The 21,759-nt window shown below is 41.1% G+C and overlaps 2 protein-coding genes across 2 annotated transcripts; both read left to right on the top strand.

Annotated features, from left to right (window-relative positions):
* Window positions 1-2,481: 2,481 nt before the first annotated feature.
* LOC140628122 (odorant-binding protein-like) lies at window positions 2,482-8,384 on the top strand. The gene is made up of 6 exons (XM_072817096.1): window positions 2,482-2,559; window positions 3,041-3,180; window positions 6,318-6,388; window positions 6,889-6,999; window positions 7,858-7,959; window positions 8,362-8,384. Exons 1-6 carry the CDS (start codon window positions 2,482-2,484, stop codon window positions 8,382-8,384), a joined length of 525 nt encoding a protein of 174 aa, XP_072673197.1.
* Window positions 8,385-15,088: 6,704 nt separating this feature from the next.
* On the top strand, window positions 15,089-21,019 carry LOC140628123 (odorant-binding protein-like). The gene is made up of 6 exons (XM_072817097.1): window positions 15,089-15,166; window positions 15,648-15,787; window positions 18,952-19,022; window positions 19,523-19,633; window positions 20,493-20,594; window positions 20,997-21,019. The coding sequence occupies exons 1-6, from the start codon at window positions 15,089-15,091 to the stop codon at window positions 21,017-21,019; spliced, it is 525 nt and encodes a 174-aa protein (XP_072673198.1).
* The last annotated feature ends 740 nt before the right edge of the window (window positions 21,020-21,759 follow it).

Raw genomic sequence — 21,759 nt, 5'->3', positions numbered from 1 at the left:
TCACCCAGGGATCCCCTGCATCACTTTTTATAAGGAAATGTGGAGGAAAACCTTAGGACAGAAGTCATTCAAAGAGTTTGCAGAATCAACGCTAAAAAATGACCATTTAAAATAGATTCATCAAATGCTCCAGCAAAAAAAAAAAAAAAATGTACTATAAGCAACAGGCTTTAGAAAATATTTGCCCATCCCACAGTGACAAGGACATGTATCCTGAGTGTGTAAAGAATTCTCTAAACTCAACAATAGGTAAACAACCAAGAAAACGCAATCAGAAAGGGGGCAAAATACTCCAATATACATTTCATCAATACAAATGCTGTAGGAGATAGGCCAATCACCACTACACACCTAGTAGAATGACTAAAACAACAAATACCGATAACATTTAAACCCGGTGAACAAGCATCAACCCGGGTAGAAATCTAAACTGAAACAGCCACTCTGAAGATTAATCTAGCAGTTTCTGGGTATTTAAGCCAAAACATATTATATATTCTAGCAATCGTACTCTTGTAAGTTTGTCCCCTTAAGGGGAAAAGTGGACACTTGAGTTTACACGTAAGAAAGAGTGCGATCTTGCCATTTGCAACAGTGTGGATGGAGGGAGAGGGTATTACGCTAAGTGAAATAAGTCAGAGAAGGACACATATCATACAGTTTCATTTTATTTTTTAAATTTATTATTAATTAATTGATTGATTTTTTTTGGAGTTCAATTTGTCAACATATAGCATATCACCCAGTGCTCATCTCAAGTGCCCCCCTCAGTGCCCTTCACCCAGTCACCACAACCCCCAGCAAACCTCCCTTTTCATTACCTCTTGTTTTCTTCCCAGAATCTAAAATAGAAATGTATGAACAAACAAACCCAAAGCAAGAAAAGGCCCATAAACACAGCAACCAAACTGGTGGTTGCCTGAGAGGAGGGGTTGGGGGATGTGCAAAACGGGAGAAGAGGAGTGGGAGGCACAGGCTTCCAGTTACGGCATGAACACGTTCGAGGGCAAACACGTGTCATGTCAGAATAACCCACGTGTAGGATTTCATAAGTTGAGGAAATAAATTTAAAAAAAATAGTACAAGGAAGTATCTTCTTTTAGTCTCTGGTTCAGTATAACATGATTTAAGGTATCTTTGCAATACCAGAATTTAATCTAAGGGCACCTGGGTGGCTCAGTGATTGACCATCTGCCATTGGTTCAGGGCATGATCCCAGGGTCCTGGGAGAAGTCTTGTATCGGGCTCACAGAAGGGGCCTGCTTTTCCCTCTGCTTATTTCTCTACCTCTGTGTCTCACGTGAATAGATAAATAAATAATCTCTAAAAAGTAATCTAAATACTTTTATTAGGTTTTATGGCTTGTGGTTTTAAAGTGAGAGAAATGTCTCTAAAGAAGCCCAAAGTTGCACATGTGCGTTCCTCTAAGATTGATTATCATTTTGTTTTTTGTCCTTAGCTCTTCCAATCACCTTGAAGATACTTGGGGGCATAATTTGAGCTAGAATCTACTTTTAAAAATATCCTATTCCATGACTGACCAATTCTTACCCCACAGCCCACTCATCATATTCCATAAATGACCAAATGTGAGCAGAGGATTGCAAGATCCATGTTGTTTTCTTATCTTATTTGATTTTTTTTCTTATTTCATTTCAATAACCTGTAAGGATGAGGGGCAAGTTCGTTCAATGTTGACTAAACTGACCATGGTAAGAGTTTCCTAAAAGACTCGTGTTTTATCGACCGATTCCCTGGTTTTATTAAAAGGTGTTAAGGACAAGGTAAGACCTCATTTCTCCAAACTAAGCACTTTCCTACGTGCTTTCCATAGATACATAATTACCTGATGTTCATTATAAGTTCAGAGGGACAGACATGCTCAGGATACTGCACACCTTGGTCACTAAAAAAACACCATGGTGGTGTCACCCCCAGCTCACGACTTCAGTGACTTGGAAAGACAGGGCGACCAGATGTCTGCATATTTGCATCTTTGCATTTGCATTTATGTGTTTCCACGTGCCAATGCCCACATGTAGGTCTCCCCATCTTTCCCCAAGTAATAGGGAGACGTTGTGCTGGGGCAGGAAGGTCATCTCCCTGAAACTCATTCAAGAAAAAGTGACGGTGATGTTTGGTTTTTCCAAGACTGACTGAGAAATGTATCCACGTGACAGGAGATATGCAGGCTTGAGCCAAACAAGACTAGAGGCGGACGAGCTTCTAAATGTCGTTTCTAGAGATACAGGAAAGAGGTACAATATGTCCCGGGTCTGAGACATCCTTGGGATACATCGCGGCCAGCCAGGATGTTTATATTCAGGGTTGCACAATGATCTCGTGTGAAGAATGACAAGAAGTCAAACATTGCCACATCCATAGACATATAGTATATAAAGTGATGAAAACTGAGAATCTCGTCAACAGGTAACCCAACTCTGAGCTTCTGCGGAGGAGGAATCGAGAGGCGCTGGAGACATGAAGATCCTACTGTTGTGTCTTGCACTCGTTTTGGCTTCTGATGCCCAGCTACCCCTTCCTAATGTACTGACACAGGTATTGTGAACACGCTGAGCTGATAAGGTGGTCTTTATGTGTGTGTACGTGTGTCTGGTTTCTGTGGGGAGGGGAGTTTATATGTATATCCAAATGTATGTACTCCAACGTTAGCCGTCTACTTGAAACTCAGAATGCCTCTGTTAATCGTGTCTTTACATATTTCTACTGGATGTGTTCCCTGTGGTCTAGTAATTGCACATTTCTACATTTCTCCTGTAGTATAAGAGAGAATGTGCATCAGCCAATGAGCTGTTGGGGTGGAGGCCTTGCAGTCGATAAGCATGGTTATGCTATTTTAGGAATACGTCGATTTGTGGTTTTGCTATTGGCTTGGGTTTTCCCAGTATTATATAAATTGTGTGTTGTTCAGTAAAGATACTCTGTGCTGATGCAAAAGAGAAAGGAGAGCCATGATGGCCGATGTTGGAGAAAATGAAAAGAAACTGAGGAAAGTTACTGATGGGAACTTTGCTTTTAGGTTTCAGGACCATGGAAGACGTTGTACGTATCATCCAACAACCTTGACAAGATTGGCGAGAATGGCCCGTTTAGGATTTATATGAGAGGTATCAATGTGGACATACCAAGACTCAAAATGTCATTCAATTTTTATGTCAAGTAAGTAAAAATAACATAGACTAAAATTGCCTGTCAATGCTTGGCCCTCAGGGGGCATCTGATTCCAGGTTTGCAGTGAAATGTCAGGAGTGAAAGGGTGTGATGGTCTGAGTTCTTTATCAAGTTAGTACACCTTGTTGTTTAAAGACATGGTTCTCATGCTTCTGTGACCATAGGGTTCCTGACTTTGGCTTTAACAGTCTACCCTAAAAACTCACAAGTAGTAATTTTTAATCATTATTACATTGCTAAATTCACCAGAGCCTTTGTTGCTTCAAGTTATTCATTAAGAGACCACTCTACTGTAGGCATGTATTAAGAACTCAGAAAACTAAGAGAAGATGAGGAAACTTCTTTGTTCTTGTTGAGCTTCATTGGTCAAAACAGAGCCCGATAGAGATCTGTAAACTAGTCTCAACACTATACATGAGAGTGAAGACGGGGTGGAATGAGAGCAGCCAAAAAAGGCCAACGACTGCATGCGGTGAGTTCAAAGAACACTGGCACAGGGCAGGTGTAGGGTGCTTCTGAAGGTGGACTGGGATGTTCAAACAAAGGAGCAAGGGGACAGACGTTGGCACCCAGATCAATGGAAAGGGCCTGAAATCAACGAGAAAATTTGAGCACCTGCACACATTTCTCTCTGTGACTCTGTCTCAGACATGGACACACATCCTTGAAAGTTACTGGTACATTGGAGGTAACCGTAAGCACATACTTTGACGACTCCATCTGCAAATACCAATCATTTCATCCCAACGTTTAAGTTTCCTCAGAAGGTCCCGAGAAGTATACAATGAAGCAAGAGGGATCACTTAATTCAAAGAAATGGAGAGCGTCCAGAACCACCACATCTTGCAAACAGATCCACCGCCCATAAGATTAAAACCTGTATTTACCTTGGAGGTGGAGAGTTAAGTCTTACTTTTTACTGTTTGCTGTCCTTTCAATCCTGATAGAACTGCGCTGCTGACCGGTGCTAGCTTAGGAGTTCAAAAAGGAGGCAGTATAGAGAAACAGGAAAGTTTGCAAGGCGGAGGGGGACTCAAGCAGAAAACAAGATGTGAAGGAAGTATTGCATGCCTGGGCAAACCTACTGGCTGGAGGACTGATGCCAGGAAAGGCTTGAAAATAAGGAGAGAAAGTTATTCGTCTGTCAGGTTGGGGGAGACACGGGAATAAAAGGGAGGATGATGTTTCTAATGATATATATCAAAAACCATGCCTTAGAAGGAACGGAATGAAGTCCGTGTCTGAGGATCGCAGTTGTAAAGCTGTAAGTGGGCTCCAAGATGTCACACACAGTAGAGACAGACTGTGAGGAATGAAAAACCGAAAAGGATGAGCATTAAGACATTACAATAAGAGGGTTATGTTTGGAGGGATGCAGTTATAAAAGTACACATGTAACTGATGACGTATAAGACATGTAATTTTGTTTAACAATCTGTAATAATTATATACACGCCTGCAGTAGAGCCTGCATTCCATTAATAATACTCGAAGGCTTCCCAAAGTTAGTGATGGAAGAATCTGCTGTATATGATACATAATGAGTATAATAACGTGTGCAATGTTAGGTGGTTGTCGAATTGATTATGATAATACATAGGACCCTGGGTGTCTATGTCACATATGCAGAAAATCAAATCACGCACACATCCTGTCTCAACAGATACATAAAGGATTGTCTACAATATACAACACGGTTGGTTATAGGTCATATATGCAGATAATCAAATTAAACAGACCCTATTCCAAAAGATAAATCTGTTAGGATTTATTTATGTATTTATTTATGTATTTATGTATTTATTTATTTATTTAACAAACACCTTATCATCTTTTTGGTCCTGTTTACAGTTTTTGTGTCCGTCTGCATTTTGTGACTGCGTGTAGCCTCTGCTTCTGCAAGGCTTCCTGAAGCGCAGTGTACACATGATTCCGGGCTTGCACGTGAAGGATAGTTCACTCATTTCTCACATATGTGGGCACGTACCGACGTTTTGAGGCAACACGTGAAACATTTCTATTTGCGCTTAAAGCCTCCTTCTTCCCACTGCATTAACTGTCCACCCATGCGGCCATGCAGAGAACACCTGACGTGCTTTTTGCCCGCTGCTCCAGAACTTCACACAGAGGAAGCACACACCCTGCTTTTTCTTTCCTCCTGCTCTCTTTGCTGCCCATGGGGTTTTTAATATTTTTCGCCTCAGCTCCCCATACACGGTAATTTTTGCCATTGCCAAGTGAAAGTACTCCGTACAGTAACAGTGTGTCCGTGGGTACCAAGTGAAAGTACTTGTACTTCGTACAAATAACAGTGTGCAAGTGGATAATTTTTCCACTTTGGGGTTATTTTGAATCAGTCTGATAGGAATAGCTGTGCGGGAATGTTTGGGTTGACGCGGAATGCAGTTCTCTTGGGTTGTGTGCAACTGCTGCATCACAGTACAGGGGCACCTTAACCACAGGAAACTTAAACTGTTTGCTAACTGACAGCGCCTTTTGGATTATCGCCCGTAATAAAGCAGATATTCAATGGCAACATGGTCTTTCTCAACCCTCCTATTGACATTGTCTGTGATTTTATCCAGTGCTGTGAAAGGGAAATAGGATGTCACTGTGGTTTTACTTTGCAGGTCCCTAAGGACACTTGCTCGAACCACGGTTTCCTGTGGCCATCTTCTGTGACATATCTGCTCAAGAAATTGCCGCATTTTAGTTGGATTGTTTCCTCTTTTATTATTTGTCCTGTATGCATTCTTCGATTTTTCCAATATACGTTTTCGTCATATATACTCACAGAGACATTAAAAAAGGTTTCTTATGTATGTGACATATATATAATTGCTGTATGTAATGTACAAAAAGTTTCCATATATAACAAATGTGTATCACATATATTCATCTATTCCTGTATGCGTCTCTATATCAGACCAGTAGGTAGACAAAGACATCCTTGTGAGGTGATATTTGATCCTGGAAAACCTGTTTCTTTTCTTTCCAATATCACACTGTGTATAGGCACTCGGTGATGCCTCATGCAGGGCCTTGTAGGATTGAAACAAAGAAAATGTTAACCACGGAACAAAGTTGGTTTTCATCCATCCACTTGAAGATTTTTTGTTTTTAAGGGTTGACGGAGAGTGCGTTGAAAACTCTGTTGGGGCATCAATAGGACGAGACAATCTTATCAAGGGTGAATGTAAGTACAAGCGTTTTATTACCAGTGTCTTTTTAAATAACATTGTCACTTTCTTTACTCTCACATGACCTTTCCATTTGCCTGAATCATCAATGTTCTCTTGTTTAATTTTCTCCACTTTGTAACCCTTTTTAACCTAGATTTGGACATGGCGAATTTAAGGGAGAGAAACAGGTCTTGGGGAACTAGGCATTGTAACCAGATAATATAACTAGAGAGAGTTGTCTCACATTGTAACTAGAAAACATTTTAGCAACACGGGGAGGTGTGAAATGGCTTAGTGCACGTGTGAAATATTTAATTGCACGAAGGCAATGTGCCCCCTATGCTCCTTGATATGATTGTCACGTTCACTGAGCTGTTGAGGGGACGTAGACACCAATACAAGAATGTGGTGACAGTATGCTAACTACACCTTGGGAAAGCCAATCTCAATAAATTAACCAATGCAATATATAAATTTTGTCTAGACTATACATATATATTTTTGTCTCTTACAGATAATGGTGGCAATTATTTCCGAATTATTGATATGACCCCAAATGCCCACATAGGCTATGATGTCAATGTGGATAGCAAAGGGAAAATCACAAAAGTGGCTTTTTTGATGGGTATGTATTACGGCTGACAATTGTCGTGGCCATACAACACATCCACTGTTGGCATTTTCATTGAGAAAGTCAGTACATATGCACATTACTAATTAATCTGCAAAAAACCTAAGTCTCAAGGTGCCCTACGTCAAGGATCCTGCAATTATTCTAAAACACAAATGTGGAAACAAGGGCTGGTAGCTGTGGGAGCTCTTAAATCACCAGACATTTAACAACAAGTCACAATTATTAAAATTGAAAATTAAAAGAAATTGAGTTTATTAGAAATAGTTTCCTAACAGGTCAACAAATTTCAAGTCTTGACTACACACTCACTGAGATGGGTGCCGTGGCCTCTGGGACAGTAGGTGTCAATTGGGAAATAGGCATCTTAGAACTGTGGTTTTAATGAAAAAACAAACAAACCAACGAAGCTGTCTCCCATACGGGAGACATTACCATTACATCCCATTACCATGGGAGACACGGCTGCTATTGGTCTAGAGGGTGAGAACGGTCCTTCCAATTGCTTTGGGTCCAGAAGCAACGTGCATGTCAGATCTAGATTCTGAGGCACAGGCCGAGGTGCAGTCGATTGGATTTCTTGCTGGATTGGGTCCAAGATTCATGGAGTTCCTACTGCGTCCCTGGAGTCCTGCTGCTGATGCTGGACAGTGCACGGCTGTGCAGTTGGACAGGGTTTCACGGCTCTTACCCACCAAGTCAGGCAGCTGACATTGCCACAAGGGCAATATATGGTCATTGTTTGAGACTCCATGAAGGACTAGATTTCCCCATAAGTGATTCTCCTTCTGTATTTAGAAATTCTTGGGGTTTCTAATGGGCATTTTCCACTTTATGCATGCTGATTTCCAGGCAGAGGAGCTCATGTTAATGAGGAGGACATTGCAAAGTTCAAGAAGCTGAGTAGAGAAAAGGGTATTCCAGAAGAAAATATTATATACTTAGGCGATACTGGTAATGTGACTCCCGATATATATTTTCTTGAATCTATCCTTCACTCGATACATAGCTCTGCTCAGGAAAAAAAAAAACTCAATTTCACCTTTCTCTTTCATGAATGATCTTGTATAAAACCTACTATTGAAAAGAAGAAATCATGGGGCACCTGGGTGGCTTGGGTGGTGAAGCTTCGGATTCTTGATTATGGCTCAGGTCATCACTTCTGGGTTGTGGTTGGAGCTCTGCATCGGATGTCATACTTCTGCCTCACCCTCTCATCCTCTTCCTCCTTGCTCTCTCTCTAAAATATTTTTGAAAAAATTTAAATTAAAAAATAGAAGAAATTCTTACAAACTTTGGGAAATGGTCGTGATTGGTTCTTCCTTTTTTCACCTTTTGTATTTGTTTTGTTCCCAGACAACTGTCCCAACCATGAATAACAACAGTAACACCAACTCCCCCTAAATATTGTAAGTAACAATGACCTTTCGTGAGTACTGCTATGTCAACTAACCCAATCGTTTTCCGTAGAGAACATTTTCCGTTACAAGAGCTCATTCTGTTTACCTTGAGTCTGTTGAGGTTGCATATCAGATGGCGTGATAGATGTTAAAAAGCAGTTACGGGGTCAATGCAGCATCATGCAGGGTCATGCCAATGATAGTCATTCAGAGACAAGCAGTGGAGACAGAAGTTGGCAGGGATGACCGAAAAAAGTTGGAGAGCCTCTACCCATGCGGTGTACCACATGCCTTTAAGGCATATTCTCCTGCAGAAGGTGATTTCCTTACAAGGTGATTTTTGAACTTTCTAAAGTCAGGTGAGCCACAAACCACGATGATGGTATAGCCCCAAAGGCCGCCCTGTGTCTCTGCTCTTGGGAAGCAATGGAGGATACAAGAGCAATTGGGGACATTAGCTTCCAGGCGACATATAACATCTTGAAGCCACAGAGCTTTTGGAATTGGAAGAGCAGAGTGTCAGTCCATCAAGAGTCCTGTAAAATCATTTTTGATGGGCCATCTCCATGAGCATGCATTCTGAAATTATCCAGTTCCTGGCAGGGAACTTCATCATGAAAGGTCCCATCCAATGTACATCCACAAAAAAATTCTCGTGGTTCTTCCTATATTGTAGGGATGGAGCGTCTGAAGTTTCCTCGGACCGTGTGTGCTGGGTTAACTTGAACCCTTGACATTATACACCTTGAGGCCCACTGTCGTAGGCTATTATACGGTCAACTCACTTGAACCTTCTGTCCTGTTTCCTTCCCTCTAGCTGTGTCACGTGTCGTCTTCCTCATGGAATCAGATCAACAGTAGGAAGAAAGCACTCCTTATTTCTACTCGGCATCATCTCTCTTTCTTCATAAACATGTTTCCTTTTGCCATTTCATCTCTCTCGCTATCATTCAGATCCTGTTTGGTGTTACTGGATTTCATGTGATTAAATAAGTTGACTAAACATGTGTTCTGTATCTGTGTTTTTGTGCAGATAGTCACTTATTTATAAATACCCAAATATCCACTTTCAATATAACTATCCAGGAAGGTATGGCCATGATAGGATCAATATCCCATCAGGGACAGTTTACATTAGGACTAAAGTGCTCTAGAGGTGTCATGAAGAGAGGGAGAAAGAGATCTAAAGCATCGAGAAAGAGGAAATTCTGATGGATATATTAAAGGGATGAGGCAATCTGGTCAAGAAAATGTTCCCTAGATGCATCTAATCCACCTCAAGGGACGGGCATAGGTGCCCATCACTGAGATTTATACTGAGACTGTCCTGCACAACATGAGTCATAATCCAGGGGAAATGCCGACTCTCACAACACCATCACCTATGATCCTGATGAGAAGAACTGAGATTTCTTTACAATAAGATTGTCAGTCATCCAAGGTGGGGCAGCAGCTGAGACCTGGTCAATGCCTAGGGTCATGAAGTCGATGTGATACTTGCAGAAACAGTCAGACTGAGGGCTCAGTTGGGAGGCTGCTAACCTCGTACTTGAGATCTAAGATGTGCCGTTCCATTCAGCTTCCCAGAGCAGTGGACACTGCGATGTGTAAGGAATGGCCATTCCGACTGCAATAGGCAAACTCGTTGATCAGCTATCTGTGACACACAGGTGTTCAGCATTGAAGAGATTAGCAGTCTGGATGCAAACCTTGTTCTGATGGTTGAGCCAGAGTTCAGAGAGCTACTCCAGGCCCAGGAACATAAAATTAGATATAAACAATATTTAAACAATAAATAGTGTTTTTACGTACAGAGGCATAGCCTCCAAATGGGCTGTAGTTTACACATGTCGAAAGCATCAGTAAAGAAGATTATCATGGCTTCTGTTGGAAGTCACAAACATGTCAAGGGCAATGTTTCATTTGTGCTTCTTGAATAAAACAGTGTATGCATTTGGAGTTCTGACTCTGGTTACAAGATTGTGTCTGGAAATGCTGGAGAGTGAAGTAGATCAATCAATCCTCAACCTCATGGGCATGTTGAAAGGTAAGCCTGGGCAATAATGTGTTTAAAAAACTGTGAACTATACCACACATACCTATATATCATCGTGTGTGTGTATGTGCATATATACATATGCATGAATATTATGTGTAAAAATTATACATAATTACAGAAATCTGGTAAAAATGAAAGCCAGAATCTGTTTGTTTGTTTTTTTTTACCTAGTTTCTTTCACTTTTTCATGAAGATATGTGTGTGAGACTAATATTAATAAGGAACGGGTGGTTGTCACCACGGATGGTCTGGAAATGAATAATCACAGAAAACATTTAACAAAATGATGTCAACCAAGTGGGCTTGGTTGAAGTCAGTGAGGGCATCGGGACAGAATTCTATATGCATCCTTAAACTAACTGCCAATAATATTCAAACACCAATGCTGTAAAAGTCTTGGGCAAATGCCTAAATGTTTTATTTCTATGGAAAGCAACGTACAATGTTGTGTTCTCAGGTTGGTCGGGAAGGTAGTTTTAAAGTATGAATATGCAGCAAGGGGATCTAGTTGGAATATGATGATAGAAATTCATGTGCAGGGCAGCCCGGGTGACTCAGCGGTTTAGTGCCACCTTCAGCCCAGGGCGTGATCCCGGAGACCCAGGATTTTGTCCCACATTGGACTCCCTACATGGAACCTGCTTCTCCCTCTGCCTGTGTCTCTGCCTCTGTCTCTGTGTCTCTCATGAATATAAATAAATTCTTTAAAACAAAAAGAATTTCGTGTGCGATGCTGTTCAACCGCCTCAATGGTACCTCTCTTGTTGTTTCTTTTTACTAAGAGATGGTATGTTTTTGTTGTGTATGGCTTCCTGACATTAAAATGGTTTATTTGGATGTAAGTTTAGACCTTGGTTTCAATAATAGCTGTAGTAGACAGTGGGGTTGCACAATTCTTGCAAATTTCACTATGAGACCTCGTGAGGAGCTAGGAGAGGGCTGGAGCCCACCCCCTGTCATATGCCTACAATCATGCAACGGGGAACTTTGCTCTCATTAAGCAACTGCTTAGCTTGAGGGCAAGTCCTGCTCAGAGTTAGGTGGGTTTGGAACAGTGTAAATCTGCATCAGCTGAAGAAGAGGAAGATGTTTTAAAAAGTTTCATTACTTAACAACTGGTGTGGGGGTCAATCAACTGAGGAATACGCGGGCTGCAGAAGCCATATTTTCCGACGGGGCAATATCACTAGAATGCAATAATTTATCACTTAAGATCGACAACCAAACACAGGACCTTTCACATTTGTCTGAAAGGATAAACGACATAAGAACCTGGCTATCAAACCACGAACGAGGAGCGTATGCTGAAAATAACAAAATCCTGATGAAAGAATTCAATGAAGCCCCAAAGAAAAGGAGAGTCCTCTCATGTTCAGTGGACTGGAAGACTCAAAATAGTAGAGCTATTTCCTCATCAAATGGCTGTTTAGATTCCACACAAGTAGTCTTCTGTGGAATTGTCAGCAGGGACTTTGGCTCATCGAGACAAGTTTATCTTACACTTTATAGAGGAAGCCAAAGATCTAGACTAGATAGAGAGCAATGCTGAAAAGGAAGGATGAAGTTGGAGGACTCACGCAACCTATGCTTAGACTTTTCTGTAAAGCTACACCAAGTAGTAGAATATGCTATTGTGGTAAATAGGCCTACACATCAATGGATAGAAGAGGAAATCTAACAATACGCTCACAGAAATATACCCAAGTGTTACAGAGAAAGCGATTAAAGGAAAAAATAACAGACTTTTCAACAAATTCAGATAGAGGGATTGGAGAAAAACATTACATCTGAATGCAAACCTTACACCTTATGGAAAAGTCAAGTCAGTTTCATCATCTTTACGAGTTTTGAATTCGCATGCAGTACATCTGAAACTAATATTATATGTGAACTGTGTTTCACCTAAATTGTTTTTCAGGACACAACACAATAAACTCCATATAGATCATAAATATGGTAGTCAAGCAAAATTACATCACATTTTTAAAAAGATTTTATTTATTTATTCACAAACACACACACACACAGAGGCAGAGACACAGGCAGAGGGAAAAGCAGGCTCCATGCTGGGAGCCTGACATGGGACTTGATCCTCGAACCCCAGGATCATGCCTGGGCCATAGGCAGGCACTAAACCGCTGAGTCACCCAGGGATCCCCTGCATCACTTTTTATAAGGAAATGTGGAGGAAAACCTTAGGACAGAAGTCATTCAAAGAGTTTGCAGAATCAACGCTAAAAAATGACCATTTAAAATAGATTCATCAAATGCTCCAGCAAAAAAAAAAAAAAAATGTACTATAAGCAACAGGCTTTAGAAAATATTTGCCCATCCCACAGTGACAAGGACATGTATCCTGAGTGTGTAAAGAATTCTCTAAACTCAACAATAGGTAAACAACCAAGAAAACGCAATCAGAAAGGGGGCAAAATACTCCAATATACATTTCATCAATACAAATGCTGTAGGAGATAGGCCAATCACCACTACACACCTAGTAGAATGACTAAAACAACAAATACCGATAACATTTAAACCCGGTGAACAAGCATCAACCCGGGTAGAAATCTAAACTGAAACAGCCACTCTGAAGATTAATCTAGCAGTTTCTGGGTATTTAAGCCAAAACATATTATATATTCTAGCAATCGTACTCTTGTAAGTTTGTCCCCTTAAGGGGAAAAGTGGACACTTGAGTTTACACGTAAGAAAGAGTGCGATCTTGCCATTTGCAACAGTGTGGATGGAGGGAGAGGGTATTACGCTAAGTGAAATAAGTCAGAGAAGGACACATATCATACAGTTTCATTTTATTTTTTAAATTTATTATTAATTAATTGATTGATTTTTTTTGGAGTTCAATTTGTCAACATATAGCATATCACCCAGTGCTCATCTCAAGTGCCCCCCTCAGTGCCCTTCACCCAGTCACCACAACCCCCAGCAAACCTCCCTTTTCATTACCTCTTGTTTTCTTCCCAGAATCTAAAATAGAAATGTATGAACAAACAAACCCAATGCAAGAAAAGGCCCATAAACACAGCAACCAAACTGGTGCTTGCCTGAGAGGAGGGGTTGGGGGATGTGCAAAACGGGAGAAGAGGAGTGGGAGGCACAGGCTTCCAGTTACGGCATGAACACGTTCGAGGGCGAACACGTGTCATGTCAGAATAACCCGCGTGTAGGATGTCATAAGTTGAGGAAATAAATTAAAAAAAAATAGTACAAGGAAGTATCTTCTTTTAGTCTCTGGTTCAGTATAACATGATTTAAGGTATCTTTGCAATACCAGAATTTAATCTAAGGGCACCTGGGTGGCTCAGTGATTGACCATCTGCCATTGGTTCAGGGCATGATCCCAGGGTCCTGGGAGAAGTCTTGTATCGGGCTCACAGAAGGGGCCTGCTTTTCCCTCTGCTTATTTCTCTACCTCTGTGTCTCACGTGAATAGATAAATAAATAATCTCTAAAAAGTAATCTAAATACTTTTATTAGGTTTTATGGCTTGTGGTTTTAAAGTGAGAGAAATGTCTCTAAAGAAGCCCAAAGTTGCACATGTGCGTTCCTCTAAGATTGATTATCATTTTGTTTTTTGTCCTTAGCTCTTCCAATCACCTTGAAGATACTTGGGGGCATAATTTGAGCTAGAATCTACTTTTAAAAATATCCTATTCCATGACTGACCAATTCTTACCCCACAGCCCACTCATCATATTCCATAAATGACCAAATGTGAGCAGAGGATTGCAAGATCCATGTTGTTTTCTTATCTTATTTGATTTTTTTTCTTATTTCATTTCAATAACCTGTAAGGATGAGGGGCAAGTTCGTTCAATGTTGACTAAACTGACCATGGTAAGAGTTTCCTAAAAGACTCGTGTTTTATCGACCGATTCCCTGGTTTTATTAAAAGGTGTTAAGGACAAGGTAAGACCTCATTTCTCCAAACTAAGCACTTTCCTACGTGCTTTCCATAGATACATAATTACCTGATGTTCATTATAAGTTCAGAGGGACAGACATGCTCAGGATACTGCACACCTTGGTCACTAAAAAAACACCATGGTGGTGTCACCCCCAGCTCACGACTTCAGTGACTTGGAAAGACAGGGCGACCAGATGTCTGCATATTTGCATCTTTGCATTTGCATTTATGTGTTTCCACGTGCCAATGCCCACATGTAGGTCTCCCCATCTTTCCCCAAGTAATAGGGAGACGTTGTGCTGGGGCAGGAAGGTCATCTCCCTGAAACTCATTCAAGAAAAAGTGACGGTGATGTTTGGTTTTTCCAAGACTGACTGAGAAATGTATCCACGTGACAGGAGATATGCAGGCTTGAGCCAAACAAGACTAGAGGCGGACGAGCTTCTAAATGTCGTTTCTAGAGATACAGGAAAGAGGTACAATATGTCCCGGGTCTGAGACATCCTTGGGATACATCGCGGCCAGCCAGGATGTTTATATTCAGGGTTGCACAATGATCTCGTGTGAAGAATGACAAGAAGTCAAACATTGCCACATCCATAGACATATAGTATATAAAGTGATGAAAACTGAGAATCTCGTCAACAGGTAACCCAACTCTGAGCTTCTGCGGAGGAGGAATCGAGAGGCGCTGGAGACATGAAGATCCTACTGTTGTGTCTTGCACTCGTTTTGGCTTCTGATGCCCAGCTACCCCTTCCTAATGTACTGACACAGGTATTGTGAACACGCTGAGCTGATAAGGTGGTCTTTATGTGTGTGTACGTGTGTCTGGTTTCTGTGGGGAGGGGAGTTTATATGTATATCCAAATGTATGTACTCCAACGTTAGCCGTCTACTTGAAACTCAGAATGCCTCTGTTAATCGTGTCTTTACATATTTCTACTGGATGTGTTCCCTGTGGTCTAGTAATTGCACATTTCTACATTTCTCCTGTAGTATAAGAGAGAATGTGCATCAGCCAATGAGCTGTTGGGGTGGAGGCCTTGCAGTCGATAAGCATGGTTATGCTATTTTAGGAATACGTCGATTTGTGGTTTTGCTGTTGGCTTGGGTTTTCCCAGTATTATATAAATTGTGTGTTGTTCAATAAAGATACTCTGTGCTGATGCAAAAGAGAAAGGAGAGCCATGATGGCCGATGTTGGAGAAAATGAAAAGAAACTGAGGAAAGTTACTGATGGGAACTTTGCTTTTAGGTTTCAGGACCATGGAAGACGTTGTACATATCATCCAACAACCTTGACAAGATTGGCGAGAATGGCCCGTTTAGGATTTATATGAGAGGTATCAATGTGGACATACCAAGACTCAAAATGTCATTCAATTTTTACGTCAAGTAAGTAAAAATAACATAGACTAAAATTGCCTGTAAGTGCTTGGCCCTCAGGGGGCATCTGATTCCAGGTTTGCAGTGAAATGTCAGGAGTGAAAGGGTGTGATGGTCTGAGTTCTTTATCAAGTTAGTACACCTTGTTGTTTAAAGACATGGTTCTCATGCTTCTGTGACCATAGGGTTCCTGACTTTGGCTTTAACAGTCTACCCTAAAAACTCACAAGTAGTAATTTTTAATCATTATTACATTGCTAAATTCACCAGAGCCTTTGTTGCTTCAAGTTATTCATTAAGAGACCACTCTACTGTAGGCATGTATTAAGAACTCAGAAAACTAAGAGAAGATGAGGAAACTTCTTTGTTCTTGTTGAGCTTCATTGGTCAAAACAGAGCCCGATAGAGATCTGTAAACTAGTCTCAACACTATACATGAGAGTGAAGACGGGGTGGAATGAGAGCAGCCAAAAAAGGCCAACGACTGCATGCGGTGAGTTCAAAGAACACTGGCACAGGGCAGGTGTAGGGTGCTTCTGAAGGTGGACTGGGATGTTCAAACAAAGGAGCAAGGGGACAGACGTTGGCACCCAGATCAATGGAAAGGGCCTGAAATCAACGAGAAAATTTGAGCACCTGCACACATTTCTCTCTGTGACTCTGTCTCAGACATGGACACACATCCTTGAAAGTTACTGGTACATTGGAGGTAACCGTAAGCACATACTTTGACGACTCCATCTGCAAATACCAATCATTTCATCCCAACGTTTAAGTTTCCTCAGAAGGTCCCGAGAAGTATACAATGAAGCAAGAGGGATCACTTAATTCAAAGAAATGGAGAGCGTCCAGAACCACCACATCTTGCAAACAGATCCACCGCCCATAAGATTAAAACCTGTATTTACCTTGGAGGTGGAGAGTTAAGTCTTACTTTTTACTGTTTGCTGTCCTTTCAATCCTGATAGAACTGCGCTGCTGACCGGTGCTAGCTTAGGAGTTCAAACAGGAGGCAGTATAGAGAAACAGGAAAGTTTGCAAGGCGGAGGGGGACTCAAGCAGAAAACAAGATGTGAAGGAAGTATCGCAAGGCTGAGAAATGCCTGGGCAAACCTACTGGCTGGAGGACTGATGCCAGGAAAAGCTTGAAAATAAGGAGAGAAAGGTGTTCATCTGTCAGGTTGGGGGAGACACGGGAATAAAAGGGAGGATTATATTTCTAATGATATATATCAAAAACCATGCCTTAGAAGGAACGGAATGAAGTCCGTGTCTGAGGATCGCAGTTGTAAAGCTGTAAGTGGGCTCCAAGATGTCACACACAGTAGAGACAGACTGTGAGGAATGAAAAACCGAAAAGGATGAGCATTAAGACATTACAATAAGAGGGTTATGTTTGGAGGGATGCATTTATAAATGTACACATGTAACTGATGACGTATAAAACATGTAATTTTGTTTAATAATCTGTAATAATTATATACACGCCTGCAGTAGAGCCAGCATTCCATTAATAATACTCGAAGGCTTCCCAAAGTTAGTGATGGAAGAATCTGCTGTATATGATACATAATGAGTATAATAACGTGTGCAATGTTAGGTGGTTGTCGAATTGATTATGATAATACATAGGACCCTGGGTGTCTATGTCACATATGCAGAAAATCAAATCACGCACACATCCTGTCTCAACAGATACATAAAGGATTGTCTACAATATACAACACGGTTGGTTATAGGTCATATATGCAGATAATCAAATTAAACAGACCCTATTCCAAAAGATAAATCTGTTAGGATTTATTTATGTATGTATGTATGTATGTATGTATGTATTTATTTATTTCTTTATTTATTTAACGAACACCTTATCATCTTTTTGGTCCTGTTTACAGTTTTTGTGTCTGTCTGCATTTTGTGACTTTGCGTGTAGCCTCTGCTTCTGCAAGGTTTCCTGAAGCGCAGTGTACACATGATTCCGGGCTTGCACGTGAAGGATAGTTCACTCATTTCTCACATATGTGGGCACGTACCGACGTTTTGAGGCAACACGTGAAACATTTCTATTTGCGCAGAAAGCCTGCTTCTTCCCTCTGCATTAACTGTCCACCCATGCGGCCACGCAGAGAACACCTGACGTGCTTTTCGTCCGCTGCTCCAGAACTTCACACAGAGGAAGCACACACCCTGCTTTTTCTTTCCTCCTGCTCTCTTTGCTGCCCATGGGGTTTTTAATATTTTTCGCCACAGCTCCCCATACACGGTAATTTTTGCCATTGCCAAGTGAAAGTACTCCGTACAGTAACAGTGTGTCCGTGGGTACCAAGTGAAAGTACTTGTACTTCGTACAAATAACAGTGTGTACGTGGATAATTTTTCCACTTTGGGGTTATTTTGAATCAGTCTGATAGGAATAGCTGTGCGGGAATGTTTGGGTTGACGCGGATTGCAGTTCTCTTGGGTTGTGTGCAACTGCTGCATCACAGTACAGGGGCACCTTAACCACAGGAAACTTAAACTGTTTGCTAAGTGACAGCGCCTTTTGGATTATCGCCCGTAATAAAGCAGATATTCAATGGCAACATGGTCTTTCTCAACCCTCCTATTGACATTGTCTGTGATTTTATCCAGTCCTATGAAAGGGAAATGGGATGTCACTGTGGTTTTACTTTGCACGTCCCTAAGGACCCTTGCTTGGACCACGGTTTCCTGTGGCCATCTTCTGTGACATATCTGCTCAAGAAATTGCCTCATTTTAGTTGGATTGTTTCCTCTTTTATTATTTGTGCTGTATGCATTCTTCCTATTTTTCCAAATATACGTTTTCGTCATATATACTCACAGAGACATGAAAAATTGTTTCTTATGTGTGTGACATATACATAATTGTTGTATGTAATGTACAAAAAGTTTCCATATATAACAAATGTGTATCACATATATGCGTCTATTCCTGTATGCGTCTCTATATCAGACCAGTAGGTAGACAAAGACATCCTTGTGAGGTGATATTTGATCCTGGAAAACCTGTTTCTTTTCTTTCCAATATCACACTGTGTATAGGCACTCAGTGATGCCTCATGCAGGGCCTTGTAGGATTGAAACAAAGAAAATGTTAACCACGGAACAAAGTTGGTTTTCATCCGTCCACTTGAAGATTTTTTGTTTTTAAGGGTTGACGGAGAGTGCGTTGAAAACTCTGTTGGGGCATCAATAGGACGAGACAATCTTATCAAGGCTGAATGTAAGTACAAGCGTTTTATTACCAGTGTCTTTTTAAATAACATTGTCACTTTCTTTACTCTCACATGACCTTTCCATTTGCCTGAATCATCAATGTTCTCTTGTTTAATTTTCTCCACTTTGTAACCCTTTTTAACCTAGATTTGGACATGGCGAATTTAAGGGAGAGAAACAGGTCTTGGGGAACTAGGCATTGTAACCAGATAATATAACTAGAGAGAGTTGTCTCAAATTGTAACTAGAAAACATTTTAGCAACACTGGGAGGTGTGAAATGGCTTAGTGCACGTGTGAAATATTTAATTGCACGAAGGCAATGTGCCCCCTATGCTCCTTGATATGATTGTCACGTTCACTGAGCTGTTGAGGGGACGTAGACACCAATACAAGAATGTGGTGACAGTATGCTAACTACACCTTGGGAAAGCCAATCTCAATAAATTAACCAATGCAATATATAAATTTTGTCTAGACTATACATATATAATTTTGTCTCTTACAGATAATGGTGGCAATTATTTCCGAATTATTGGTATGACCCCAAATGCCTTCATAGGCTATGATGTCAATGTGGATAGCAAAGGGAAAATCACAAAAGTGGCTTTTTTGATGGGTATGTATTACGGCTGACAATTGTCGTGGCCATACAACACATCCACTGTTGGCATTTTCATTGAGAAAGTCAGTACATATGCACATTACTAATTAATCTGCAAAAAAACCTAAGTCTCTAGGTGCCCTACGTCAAGGATCCTGCAATTATTCTAAAACACAAATGTGGAAACAAGGGCTGGTAGCTGTGGGAGCTCTTAAATCACCAGACATTTAACAACAAGTCACAATTATTAAAATTGAAAATTAAAAGAAATTGAGTTTATTAGAAATAGTTTCCTAACAGGTCAACAAATTTCAAGTCTTGACTACACACTCACTGAGATGGGTGCCGTGGCCTCTGGGACAGTAGGTGTCAATTGGGAAATAGGCATCTTAGAACTGTGGTTTTAATGAAAAAACAAACAAACCAACGAAGCTGTCTCCCATACGGGAGACATTACCATTACATCCCATTACCATGGGAGACACGGCTGCTATTGGTCTAGAGGGTGAGAACGGTCCTTCCAATTGCTTTGGGTCCAGAAGCAACGTGCATGTCAGATCTAGATTCTGAGGCACAGGCCGAGGTGCAGTCGATTGGATTTCTTGCTGGATTGGGTCCAAGATTCATGGAGTTCCTACTGCGTCCCTGGAGTCCTGCTGCTGATGCTGGACAGTGCACGGCTGTGCAGTTGGACAGGGTTTCACGGCTCTTACCCACCAAGTCAGGCAGCTGACATTGCCACAAGGGCAATATATGGTCATTGTTTGAGACTCCATGAAGGACTAGATTTCCCCATAAGTGATTCTCCTTCTGTATTTAGAAATTCTTGGGGTTTCTAATGGGCATTTTCCACTTTATGCATGCTGATTTCCAGGCAGAGGAGCTCATGTTAATGAGGAGGACATTGCAAAGTTCAAGAAGCTGAGTAGAGAAAAGGGTATTCCAGAAGAAAATATTATATACTTAGGCGATACTGGTAATGTGACTCCCGATATATATTTTCTTGAATCTATCCTTCACTCGATACATAGCTCTGCTCAGGAAAAAAAAAAACTCAATTTCACCTTTCTCTTTCATGAATGATCTTGTATAAAACCTACTATTGAAAAGAAGAAATCATGGGGCACCTGGGTGGCTTGGGTGGTGAAGCTTCCGATTCTTGATTATGGCTCAGGTCATCACTTCTGGGTCGTGGTTGGAGCTCTGCATCGGATGTCATACTTCTGCCTCACCCTCTCATCCTCTTCCTCCTTGCTCTCTCTCTAAAATATTTTTGAAAAAATTTAAATTAAAAAATAGAAGAAATTCTTACAAACTTTGGGAAATGGTCGTGATTGGTTCTTCCTTTTTTCACCTTTTGTATTTGTTTTGTTCCCAGACAACTGTCCCAACCATGAATAACAACAGTAACACCAACTCCCCCTAAATATTGTAAGTAACAATGACCTTTCGTGAGTACTGCTATGTCAACTAACCCAATCGTTTTCCGTAGAGAACATTTTCCGTTACAAGAGCTCATTCTGTTTACCTTGAGTCTGTTGAGGTTGCATATCAGATGGCGTGATAGATGTTAAAAAGCAGTTACGGGGTCAATGCAGCATCATGCAGGGTCATGCCAATGATAGTCATTCAGAGACAAGCAGTGGAGACAGAAGTTGGCAGGGATGACCGAAAAAAGTTGGAGAGCCTCTACCCATGCGGTGTACCACATGCCTTTAAGGCATATTCTCCTGCAGAAGGTGATTTCCTTACAAGGTGATTTTTGAACTTTCTAAAGTCAGGTGAGCCACAAACCACGATGATGGTATAGCCCCAAAGGGCGCCCTGTGTCTCTGCTCTTGGGAAGCAATGGAGGATACAAGAGCAATTGGGGACATTAGCTTCCAGGCGACATATAACATCTTGAAGCCACAGAGCTTTTGGAATTGGAAGAGCAGAGTGTCAGTCCATCAAGAGTCCTGTAAAATCATTTTTGATGGGCCATCTCCATGAGCATGCATTCTGAAATTATCCAGTTCCTGGCAGGGAACTTCATCATGAAAGGTCCCATCCAATGTACATCCACAAAAAAATTCTCGTGGTTCTTCCTATATTGTAGGGATGGAGCGTCTGAAGTTTCCTCGGACCGTGTGTGCTGGGTT

Source organism: Canis lupus, chromosome X, assembly GCF_048164855.1.
Source record: "Canis lupus baileyi chromosome X, mCanLup2.hap1, whole genome shotgun sequence".
In the NCBI taxonomy this organism is placed as follows: Eukaryota; Metazoa; Chordata; class Mammalia; order Carnivora; family Canidae; genus Canis; species Canis lupus.
Note: the sequence above shows the minus strand (reverse complement) of the source record. Positions and strands in the feature narration are given on the sequence as shown.

Coding starts and splice junctions, on each gene's coding strand:
- LOC140628122 (XM_072817096.1), top strand. CDS start 2,482: ATGAAGATCCTACTGTTGTGTCTTGCACTCGTTTTGGCTTCTGATGCC. Junction 7,000..7,857: donor AAAAGTGGCTTTTTTGATGG/GTATGTATTACG, acceptor GCTGATTTCCAG/GCAGAGGAGCTCATGTTAAT. Junction 7,960..8,361: donor TATATACTTAGGCGATACTG/GTAATGTGACTC, acceptor TTTTGTTCCCAG/ACAACTGTCCCAACCATGAA.
- LOC140628123 (XM_072817097.1), top strand. CDS start 15,089: ATGAAGATCCTACTGTTGTGTCTTGCACTCGTTTTGGCTTCTGATGCC. Junction 19,023..19,522: donor CAATCTTATCAAGGCTGAAT/GTAAGTACAAGC, acceptor TGTCTCTTACAG/ATAATGGTGGCAATTATTTC. Junction 20,595..20,996: donor TATATACTTAGGCGATACTG/GTAATGTGACTC, acceptor TTTTGTTCCCAG/ACAACTGTCCCAACCATGAA.